Source organism: Mauremys reevesii, linkage group 2, assembly GCF_016161935.1.
Source record: "Mauremys reevesii isolate NIE-2019 linkage group 2, ASM1616193v1, whole genome shotgun sequence".
In the NCBI taxonomy this organism is placed as follows: Eukaryota; Metazoa; Chordata; order Testudines; family Geoemydidae; genus Mauremys; species Mauremys reevesii.
In genome coordinates, this window is record NC_052624.1 from 36,913,939 (window position 1) to 36,926,482 (window position 12,544).

Below are 12,544 nucleotides of genomic sequence, written 5' to 3' on the forward strand. Positions count from 1 at the left end.
ATGGTTTTTAGAAAAGGCAGATCATGCCAGAACAACATTTTCTTTTTCTTTCTTTCTGAAAATAAAAAGCAGTTGCCTACCTTTTTGTAACTATTGTTCTTCAAGACGTGTTGCTCATGTCCATTCCAAGTAGCTGCGTGCGTGCAGCATGCACAGTCACTGAAAGGGTTTTCCACTAGCAGTATCTGTCGAGTAGTTTTCAGGCACCCCCAAGAATTGCGCCTTCATGGCGCCACACATATGGTGCTGACGACCCGCCGCCTCTTCAGTTCCTTCTTCCCAGCTGTCTCCGACAGAGGGGTAAGACAGGTGGGTCTTGGAATGGACATGAGCAACACATCTCGAAGAACAAGAGCTATGAAAAGTCAGGTAACCATTTTTTCTTCTTTAAGTGCTTGCTCATGTCAATTCCAAGGAGGTGACTCCCAAGCAGTTCCCAGGAGGAGGGGTCGGAGTTCATGGATTTGCCGATTGTTGTACCGCTCTGCCGAATGCGGTATCGTCCCTGGTCTGTTGAGAAATAGCATAGTGTGAGGTGAAGGTGTGGCTCGATGACCATGTTGCAGCCCTGCAGATCTCCTGGATTGGGACTTGTGCCAGGAATGCTGTCCAGAAGGCCTACGCCCTTCTGGAGTGTGTTGTCAGTGGGGGGGCAGGTATCTTTGCCAAGTCATAACACGCTCAGATACAGGACATGATCCATGATGAAATGCTTTGGGAAGACATTAGGAGGCCCTTTATCCTGGCTGCTATTGTAACAAAAAGATGTTTGATTTCCGAAATGGTTTTGTCCTTTTGATATAAAAAGCCAATGCACGCCTAACATCCAGGGAATGGAGCTTTTGTTCCCAGCTCTTGGTGAGGGGCTTAAGGTAGAAAACTGGAGAAAATGTCCTGGTTGACATGAAACTGTGAGACTAACTTTGGAAGAAATGCTGGGTGAGGCTGAAGCTGGACCTTGTCCTTACAGAAGTGTATGGGGGCTCGGATGTCGGCCTTAAGCTCAGACAACCTCCTGGCTGAAGTTATAGCAACCAGGAATGCTACTTTCCAGGAAAGGTAGAGCGGTGAACATGTTGCTCGGGGCCCATTAGTTTCAATAGCACTAAGTTGAGATCCCATGTGGGGATTGAGTGTCACACTTGAAGGTGTAACCTTTAAGGAAATGGCTGACTATCGGGTTAGTAAAAACAGATTGGCCAGTGACCCCTGGGTGAAATGCTGAAATCATAGCCAGATGAACCTTTATTGATGACATTGAAAAACCTTGCTGCTTCAGGTGTAACAGATAGTCCAAGATAAGAGGTATGGATGAATGAGTAAGTGGAGTGCCCTTCTCCACCAACCAAATCGAGAATCTCTTCCACTTAGCCACATACACGGCCCTAGTGGATGGCTTCCGGCTGCCCAGGAGGACGTCTCCAACAGGATCTGAGCATGTTAGCTCCAGAGAGTTTAGCCATAAAGGTTCCATACCATGAAGTGGAGAGACTCGAGGTTGGAATGCTGAAGGTGACCATGGTCTTGGGTGATCGAGTCCAGAACCAGGGGCAGTGTGACTGGGGTCTCCGCTGACAGGTCTAGAAGAATGGTGTACCGGTGCTGACGGGGCCAGGCTGGTGCTATCAATATCAAAGAAGCTCCTTCCCTTCTGACCTTCAGTAGGACTTTGTGAACAGGTGGGAAGGGTGGAAACAAATAAAACAGATGGTCCTTCCAGGGAAGGAGGAATGTGTCCACCATTAAGCCTGAGCTGTGATTCAGGAAGGAGCAGAACTGCAGACACTTCCTGTTGTGTCTAGTCATGAACAAGTCTATATGGGGAAGATGTTGTCCGGGTGAATAGACCACTCATGGTTGTGGAAGACCTGCTGAGATGGTCCGCCAACTCTTTCTGAGATCCTGGAAGATAAGATGCTTCTAGATATATTAAGTGGGCTATACAGAAGTCCCACAGCTTGAGGGTTTCCTGGCATAGGGGAGAGGAGTGTGCTCCACCCTGTCTGTTTTATATAAAACATCGCTGTCATATTGTCTGCCATGACCGATACACATCTCCCCTGCAGATGGTCCTGAAAGGTCTGGCAGGCCAACCAACTGCTTTTTAGCTCTCTGACAGTGATGTAAAATGAGAGTTCTGCTAGAGACCAGACTTTCAGTCTTGATTCCCCGCTAGATGCACTCCCCATCCCATTGCTGACGCATCTGTAACCAGAGATTGCGAGGGCTGGGGTTTGAGGAAGGGCACTCCCATGCATGCCATTTGAGGATTGAGCCATCACCAGAGAGCCTTGATAACCGAGGGGGACAGAGTGACAACTCTGTCTAAGTGGTCTCGGCTTGGGCGATATACTTAGGCAAGCCAAGACTTGAGAAGCCTGAGCTGAAGCCTCGCATGCTGTACTACATACATACATACAGGCAGCCATATGCCCCAGAAGTATCAAACAGTTCCGTGCCATGGGGAGGCAGGGTAGCACCCAAGGCCTTCTGTGATGGAGCAAATGGCCTGGAAACAAAATTCCGGGAGGAATGTTCTGGCCTGTCACAAATCTAGTACTGCCCCAATAAACTCAATTCTCTGAGCGGGAGAGAGGGTTGACTTTTGTGCATTCACCAGCAGGCCTCACCTGTTGAATGTTGCCCTTATCAGAGTGTTTCTGTTATTGCACAGCATCAACTATGAAGTACAAGAACAGACTTAACTTGGCCATTTTACTGTTCTTTCATGAAACAAAAGAGAAGGTAAGTTTGCTTGCTCTTCAGAAGTGCTGACAGTAATATGAACTTTGTCATTGGAATGAAAAATAGACTTGGTATTCAATATCCATGCTCCTAAGGAGAGATAGAAAGAGATACCTAAAAAAACCCTGATGATTTCTGACCAAAATCAGAATTTAAAGTTTAGGTTAGTAGTAACCAAAGTTAGCTACACATGAAGCGGCAGACAGTAACAGGGTATGCTGCAGTATGGATTCTCAGAAAAGTCTGATAAAGGTGCAACCCTTCCCCCAAAATTATTAGGATCTTCAGAGGGAGGGCAGTACATTGGATGAAGAAATTAAAGAAAGCATAGAACCAAAGTAAAGATCAAATTTAGTTCTCTGAGCACTTTGGGGGATTAATATGGTGTGGTCCAATTTAGCCTTCCATTATAGCAGGGGTCTCCAAACTTTATGAGATGAGGGCCATATTAGATTTTTGAAGGGGCTTTGCGGGCCAAAGCGACTGTGAAAGAAATTAAATATATGCAAATATATGCAAAATGGTTAAAAAACAACACTACTCTACTGTGTCAGTGTTGCATTAAATTCTAAATCAGATATAAAAGTTAATCGATGCAGGTACTGTGAAATCACACAAAATATTTATCAATACATTAAAATCATTTCACTTTTTTTATATTTTATTTCTAAAAACTCTCACATTTGTATCATACAAATACTGTTTGGTTCTATTAGTGCTGTAGTTAAAATTTAACCATTATGAAAGTGTTAATTTCCATCTTCTTTACTCCATTTATTGGAGATATAATTAAACATCTGGCTTGTATTTTTACTCTAAGGCAGGGATCTGTGCCTGCTCGGCTGCAGCCGCTACTCTCCCCTAAATTGGCTTCCGGGGGCACTTACCCCTCCACACAAATTCTCCTCTATGTTCACTAACCCAATGCTAGTATTCTATCCGAAATCCAGGGTCATTTAATTGTCAATGTTCTTTTTAACAAGCTGTGGCTACACTTGATTTTTTAGTTGTGTTAACACAATTACAGATTCTCATGTGAACAATCCACAAACATCTTGTAAGAACCCATGGGCCTAGAATGGGGGACTCAGGGTCTGAGGCAGGCGACACCATTAGAGGACCCAACCACATCAGCCACACCATCAAGGGCTCATTCACCTGAACATATACTAATGTGATATATGCTATCAGGTGCCAACAAAGACCCTCTACCACGTACACTGCGAAACCGGACAGTCTCTACGTAAAAGAATCAATGGACACAAATCAGACATTAGGAATGGTAACATACAAAAGCCAGTAGGAGAACACCTCAATCTCCCTGGACTTTCAACAACAGATTTAAAAGTAGCCATCCTTCAACAAAAAAACTTCAAAAACAGACTTCAAAGAGAAACTGCAGAGCTACAATTTATTTGCAAACTTAAGACCATTAATTTGGGCCTGAATAGGGACTGGAGTGGCTGGCTCACTACAAAAGCAATCTTCCCTCTCTTGGCATTGACACCTCCTCATTGATTTATCGGGAGTGGACCACATCCACCATGACTGAATTGGCCTTGTTATCACTAAGGGTACGTCTACACTACGGGACTATTCCGAAATTGCATAAACTGGTTTTGTAAAACAGATTGTATAAAATCGAGTGCGCGCGGCCACACTAAACACATTAAATCGGTGGTGTGCGTCCACGGTCCGAGGCTAGCATCGACTTCTGGAGCGTTGCACTGTGGGTAGCTATTCCGTAGCTATCCCATAGTTCCCGCAGCCTCCCCCGCCCCTTGGAATTTCCGGGTTGAGATCCCAGTGCCTGATGGGGCAAAAATCATTGTCGCGGGTGGTTCTGGGTAAATGTCGTCAGTCACTCCTTCCTCTGGGAAAGCAACGGCAGACAAGCATTTCGCGCCTTTTTCCCCTGGATTGCCCTGGCAGATGCCATAGCATGGCAATCATGGAGCCTGTTTTGCCTTTTGTGACTGTCACCGTATGTGTACTAGATGCCGCTGACAGAGGCGATTCAGCAGCGCTACACAGCAGCATGCTTTTGCTTTTGCATGACAGCAGAGATGGTTACCAGCCATACTGCACCATCTACCAATCCATAAATTGGTAAAAAGATGATCATGGCTACCAGTCGTTTTGCACCATTTGCTGCTGTCATAAGTGCCCCTGGCTGCTCTTAGCCAGGGGCGCAAAAGCCAAAATTGGGAATGACTCACAGAGTCAATCCCTCCTTTTTGGTATCTAAAAATAGAATCAGTCCTGCCTAGAATATGGGCAAGTGTACTAGAGAACCACTGTATCATAGAACCAGAGAGCACAGCTGCTCTGTGTCAGATCCTGCAGAAATTATGAGCTGTATGCTATTCACAGGGGGTGCTCCTGCAACAACCCCACCTGTTGATTCCGTTCTTCCCCCAGCCTTCCTGGGCTACTGTAGCATTGTCCCCCCACTTGTGTGATGAAGTAATAAAGAATGCAGGAATAAGACACACTGACTTGTTAGTGAGAAATGAGTGGAAGGCAGCCTCCAGCTGCTATGATAGTCCAGACAGGACAGTAAGGAGTGTGGAGGAGAGGAGCCCAGCATCCCTCTGCTAGTCCAGGGGCAACTGAATCTTTTTTTTTTTTTTACACATGAAGGGTGGGGGCTGACGGAGCTCAGCCCCCTGTTGCTATGATGACGATGGTTATCAGCCATACTGCACCATCTACCAGGAAAAATTAGGGCCAGGCGCCCTTGATCGACCTGACGGATGCTAGTCAGCATGGTTACCAGCCCTTTTGCACTGCCCCATGTGCCAATAGGCTGATGAGGAGGACGGGTACCAGTCGTTTTGCACCATCAGCCACCCATGGTGGGGGGGAGCAAGGATGTTGGTGTTCAGTGCTGCAGCATCGCGTCTATCTGCAGCATTCAGTAAAGATAGGGTGACATGTTAAAGAGTCAAGAGAGGATTGTTTTCCCTTTCACTACTGGGGGTGGGGGGGTACGTAAATTGCCGAGCTATGCCCTGACCCACCGCGGACACTGTGTTTGACCCTAGAAGCATTTGGAGCTCAGCCAAGAATGCAAATGCTTTTCAGAGAGACTGCAGGAACTGTGGGATAGCTTGAGTCCTCCAGTCCATGAGCGTCCATTTGATTCCTTGGCTTTCCGTTACGCTTGTCACGCAGCAGTGCGCTGAGTCCCTGCTATGGCGTCTGTCTGGAGATTTTTTTAAAATGTTTTTTAATTCGTCTTCTGTAACGGAGCGCTGATAGAACAGATTTGCCTGCCCTTACAGCGATCACGTCCGCATGGTCCATGCGGGAGCTCTTTCTTTATTTTGATTTTTAACTGCATCGCCACACGTGCTGATCGGAGCTCCACGCTGGGCAAACAGGAAATATTCAAAAGTTCGCGGGGCTTTTCCTGTCTACCTGGCCACTGCATCCGAGTTCAGATTGCTGTCCAGAGCGGTCAGTGGTGCACTGTGGGATACCGCCCGGAGGCCAATACCGTCGATCTGCGGCCACACTAACCCTAATCCGATATGGTAATACCGATATTAGCGCTACTCCTCTCGTTAGGGAGGAGTACAGAAACCGGTTTAAAGAGCCCTTTATACCGATATAAAGGGCCTCTTAGTGTGGACGGGTGTGGCGTTAAATCGGTTTAATGCTCCTAAAACCGGTTTAAACGCGTAGTGTAGACCAGGCTTAATTCTCCACTTGTAAGGTAACTCCCTCCGCTTCATCTGCCAGTATATCTATGCCTGTATCTGTGATTTTCACTCCATGCATGAAAGCTTATGCCCAAATAAATCCGTTCGTCTTTAAGGTGCCACCAGACTCCTCGTTTTTGTGGCTACAGACTAACACGGCTAACCCTCTGATACTTGAGTCCTTGTGAACACTCAACGCCTTCCTCTCCAAGGGTCTCAGTACAGAGTCCTTAGGAGACTTATACAGTCTTTTCTTAGGCACCAGTAATGCAGAACTGCCTGAAGACTCTGTCAGAATAGGAGGAGCACTTCTAACACACTTAGATGTGCTCAGTACCCATTCTGAGTAGGAGGGTTCCAACAGCGGATGAAGTACAGACTTCATGAGCAGGTACTTGAGTGTGGCAATCCTGTCCTTTTCCAATGGGGTTTGAACCCTTTACAAATGTGACATGTGTCACTTCCATACACCTCTCCCTGACACTTAAGGCAGCTGGGGTCTGGGTCACTCACTGGCATAGATCTGTTACATAAATGACAGGCTTTGAAGCCCAGAAAATGAGACCTCATTCTGGTACCCAACCATGCACCAGTGACCCTACTCTAAAAAGACAGTATTCTAAACTTAATCCTATAACTAACACCACTAAAAACTAATGCTACTGGTACTATTTACACTAAGGGAGCACGATATGAAGAAACAAAGATCACATCTCTAACAACAACTGATAGCTCAATGGTTTGAGCATTGGCCTGCTAAACCTACAGTTGTAAATTCAATCCCTGAGGGGGCCACTTAGGGATCTGGGGCAAAAAAATTTCTGGGGAATCAGTCCTGCTTTGAGCAGGGAATTGCACTAGATTATTGCCTAAGGTCCCTTCCAACCCTAATATTCTATGGACATTTTGAGAGGGGAGGGATAGCTCAGTGGTTTGAGCATTGGCCTACTAAACCCAGGGTTGTGAGCTCAATCCTTGAGGGGGCCATTTAGGGATCTGGGGCAAAAACAAACAAAAAAAGGTGGGGACTGGTCCTGCTTTGAGCAGGGGGTTGGACTAGATGACCTCCTGAGGTCCCCCTTCCAACCCTGATATTCTATGATTAAGGGGGGTTGAGGGCAGTGTGGCCCTTTATGCCTGCATGCAGCGGTGTGAGACATCATGGAGCACTCACACTGCCCAGACAGGTACCACTTTGAGAAAAATCTCTCAACAACTGTGCATGAGGTGCACTCACACCCACAGTGGAATGGACATGTGCAACCACTTGAAGAACTTATTTTTCACAGAAATCAACTGAAGCCATAATAGACTCTGAATGTAAATTTTGGGCAAGAGATATAATTTACATATATTCGCTTCATGTATGTGATGGTGACTGCCCTATGATGAAACAGCATCACACACCTTTTGATGCCCTTTGCTCATTGAATCAGCTACCTGAAACTTTGTGGAATTATGAACAGGAGCAGCCTGCAAAGGAAAGCTCTTCAGCTTTTCAACTGATAAACTTAGGAGGCCTAACATAATGGACTATCAAACAGTGAACTGTACATACCTAGACATTTATTTGGGGGTGGGGGGTTTAGTAGATACTTTACAGTTCCTACATTGTTTGACAGATGGGGTGAGATTATCTGCAGGGTCTTCAAGCACCGAGCTGGCAGTCCAGGAGAAGGAGTGTTTGGGTGCATAGCTCGATCAAAGTTAGCACACACATGTCTACCTGAGGCAAAAATTACACCCAAGGCTGCAGTATAAATTTACCCTAAGAGTACTATACTGAAAAAGAAGAGAATAGGGACAAAGATAAGATGTGGGAATGAAGATTATCCAAAACCAGGATCTCGCATCTGGATCTGCTACCTGAACTACTATACCATGCCACTGATTGACTTCCATGGGACTCCACACAGATGCAGAAGTCAGCACTAGCAGAACTTGATGCAGGACTGGGACATAATTCTGAAGTTCTTGGACATCATCAAGTAATAAAATAAAGTAATACATAGTAAAATAAATTTTTAAAAGCAGAATTTAGCTGGAAAACAAAACACTAGTTAAATATTTATCTTCAGAGTCTCAGTTTTTCCCATTAATTTCAATGCAGAAGTACGTGTTCTGATCCTAATTTCTATGACTTCCAACTTGTTAGAAGGAAAACAGCACCCTACATAAAGTACATTTTGACTTTTTTGTGAACTACAATTTGTTTTTTAAAAACAAATTATACTTTTGGGGTATGTGTCTCATTTTGAAAAAAGGTAGAATTTTCCTTTAGCTATTTTCTGAAGTATCTATTGCTAGGCATCTGAAGTCTGTGCAAATTTATAATTAAAAATATGTAAAACTGTTCCAACAACACAGACACCAAATCACAAAAACGAAACCAAAAGAAAATAGTTTAAAAAAAATGGGGGGGGACTAATAGTTGGTGAAAAAGAGATGTCAAGTGATTAAATTTAGTGATCCAAACAAAAAGGCCTTGTAAGGAGCCTTGAAGACAACAGAACACCTCTGGTAAGCCTAACGGTTTGTGAGGTTGTGCCATAGATTGGACAAGAAAAGCCTTATCCTGGCCCAATTCACATGTAGCCTTAGAACACAGAGGAAAGACAACCCGTCAAACTCAACTGCCTCAGAGGGATATTGGAGAAAGAGATGGTCACTCAGGCACATTGGGCCCAGGTTATGACGAAGGACTTGTTAAATGTTTTTTTTAAACTAGTACTTTTTCCATAAACAAATTTCAAAACTTTTGTCCAGGTGGACTGAAACCGAATGCAGTCTGTCAGCTGCAGAGGATGCTGAATATATTTTAATATTGATTTTGTTTTGTATGTGTAATAGAACATAAACCTCTGTAACCTGCACAAAATATCACTTACTGTAGTTAAATCTTATACTACATCATTTCAAAATAACACATTTATACATTTCATTGTTTCCGCAGCTTCCACGGTTAGGCCAATACCAGATACAGTCAGATCAATCTATTGCAGCTGTTTAAGGATTATATGTACCGAAAAATATGGCAAAAAGTTAGTCTTACCAAGGTCATTACCTGCTTATCAATTCTTTTTTTTTTTAAAGAAATATTAAAAATACTTAAAGTAAAATGCACTTTACATTTCTGAAAGTATACTCAGAATTGTGACTTTCTAAAATGAAGCCACACATTTTTTTAAGATATGAAACAACAAATCTGAAATGCCTACCTGAACCAACTGGAGATGATCCAACACTAAGACTTTGTAAACTTCCATTCCTGAGCAACGTTGGGGACTTTTGAAGACTAGAGCTTGTTGCACTTCCTGCAGCAGATGCCACAGATGACGTTGGAGAAGCAGAAGAAACTGATAGGTGGGAAATACTCTCCTGACTTTTATTTCCTTTGGGCCTACCAGGCCCATGTTTATTTTGTTTATTTCCTTTCCGTTTCTTTTCTGTTACAGTCTCTTCCTCTATCCCAGAAGTTTGGACTCGCTTGTATCCCGTTGAAGTAAGGCTTGTATTACCTAAGTCTCCAGGTGAGCTGTCAAAGTTTTTAGACTGGGAAACAATGGCTGAGGCTGAAGGGAGAACAATTAAAGAACTAAAACAATTCACACTCCCTTCCTGGTTTCCCATCTCTCCTTTATGTACATCTTTGGTTGACAAAGTCTGTTGGGAATGAGTGTAACTGTCATTACGCAGATCTGATTCTGTAAAACTCAAAAAATCCTGGGGAGATTGAACTGAACTTCCAGAAGATGATTTTACACTGCCAGGAGTCCCCAAAAAATTGCCTGTAGAAAGAAGGAAAGACAAGGATTTAATTTTTTTATGATGATTATTTTTATGATTTTAAAAATAAAATGCTTCTATCACTATTAAAATTGCTCAAGAAGCTGGATATTCTAGAAAATAAAACTTGGAGGTGGAGGTCTCTTTTGAAATACAGCTTTACCACTTTAGGGCTTGTCTATGTGAACAGTTGATATGTGGCAAGAGAGGGTATATCTCTACCGTGCACTAGGTGCAATAAATCGACCCCTAGACAATGGGACAAAACCTAAGAGTTCCCTGGTGCACTTTAATCTACTCTACTTTCAAACAGGAGTAGACTGGAGTGTGCTACAAAATACCTATTGTGCAGAAGCAGAGTCCACTCAGGTAATGATTGTGTGGCAGTCTAGTGCATGATAGATTTATACCCTAACTTGCTTCAATCTGTATAGACAAGCCCTACATTTGTAATGTAATTTTAAAAACATTTAATTTGGTTTTATTATTTCTACTGTGTTTACTTCTTAGTTTTTCACTCAGTTGGGTCTGATTCTCAGTCATCTCATTCCTGCACTTGGGACAGGGATGGAGAGGGAAGGAGAAAGTGAGTGGAAAAGATGGACAAAAGTGGTTTATACACCCCCTCTAATGGCCCCTATATTCTGGGATCATGCTGGGCTCTGGTGTAAGTTAAAGCACATTGCTCTAACTTACACTCTGCTTTATATGTCCCCCAAGATATAAAGAATAACTATGGCACAGCGTACACCAGCCACATACCCAACAAGCCTACACTCTGCCCTTGACATGCCCCCTATGCCAGGGTTCTGAAGTAGGGTTGTGTGTGGAGGACTTGCACCCAGTTCTACACTGGCTATGGAGGTCCTCTTCACAAGGGGTATTTTTCAGGCAGATGTATAAAGGGCACTTTAAGCCCCTTCATACTGTAGGAACAGCATAAAAAGGCCTTTATGTAACTGAGAATCATGCCCCCTCACTTTCTACTTCTCATGCAGTAGCACAATACTGAAATGACTGGGTTGCAAATATTCAGAGGAATGCTTAAGAAGTCCAAATACAAATGTGTTTTCACTGAAATTCAGTAAGTATTTCTATAGATTTTTTTAAAGTTAGGTTTTGAAAAAAACTGACTATGTGGCATAATTATCTGCATGTCAGTGTTCTTTTAAGAATACATTTAGAATTCCTTTGACTTTACACAAAGTATGTATTGAGAAAGTCACAAATTACATTTTGGAAAACTGGTAAGTCAAATTTTAATGTTAGTACTCCATTACAGTAAACACAGATTAATGATCTGTTTAAAATATATAATTTACATTACATCAGTGATTTTAAGACAACTGCAATTTTGCTACTCAATTAGCATGTATATAAAAGAGGTTTTCCATCATCAATCCTGACCCGTCACCATCTGTCTTTCTTCTATACTTTTGTTTTTACAGCTGGTATAAAGAGCGCACTGATGCATAAAATACTTTTAAACTACAGAGCACTTTAGAAACAACTAGTATTCCTAACCAATAAGGTACCTTAAACACTAAACATCTACTAGCTTGACTAGCAGGAAACAATGCTTTAAACTCTGTTTAACAGAACTCTATTGCCATTCTTGGCATCTATTTTTCTTTCACTGTCTTGGGCTTGGTGATTTTTAAGACATAATACAATGAAAAACATTACTTATACTTTCTGATACTTCAATACAACAAATTGATAGTGTTTTGGATTATTTTAGCATGAGAATGCAAACTGAAGACATTGTTTAAAAAAGTATAAGCATATGGGAGGAATGACTACCCAGAAGATTTGCAATTAAGAGTTCAATCCTGCAGATGGTACTCATGCATGCAGCCCTATTGGCTCCAATAAGACTACCCACAGGCATCAAGGACAAGTCTGAAAAGGGTTGCACAAATCCATTCCTAATTTTGCCATTAGGAAAAGAGTCTTAGTTACAAAAGAACATTTGCATTAACCTGTTTTGAAACACTTAGTATATACTTCCAAAAGAATGTAAAGGGAAGTCATAGGTTTCAAAGAGGTAGTAAAAGTTGCAATGATTTCCCAACATATTTTTTCAAAACAAAAGCTGCACTTTAATACATACTTTTACAGCACTTTTGTTTGAAAGAAAGCTTTCCCTTTTTTAATTTGTTTAATAGTAGAGTTATATACATGTAAAAATTACCACATGTTGGGAACAAGCAGAAAGAACTCTCATTAAAATTAGTGAGACACAAGGGCATCTCATGGCAGAACAGGCTCCCAACATCTTAAAAATGTCTCAGTCAAAACAGTCA

The 12,544-nt window shown here is 42.7% G+C and overlaps 1 protein-coding gene across 10 annotated transcripts in view; it reads right to left on the bottom strand.

Moving 5' to 3' along the window:
- Window positions 1–12,544, bottom strand: part of MLLT10 (MLLT10 histone lysine methyltransferase DOT1L cofactor) — a 271,019-nt gene that overhangs the window by 95,501 nt on the left and 162,974 nt on the right. For all 10 annotated transcript variants that reach the window (XM_039523898.1, XM_039523897.1, XM_039523896.1 and 7 more), the window contains one exon: window positions 9,671–10,240. In XM_039523898.1, coding sequence (XP_039379832.1) covers window positions 9,671–10,240 — 570 coding nt within the window. The remainder of the gene's footprint in view (window positions 1–9,670; window positions 10,241–12,544) is intronic.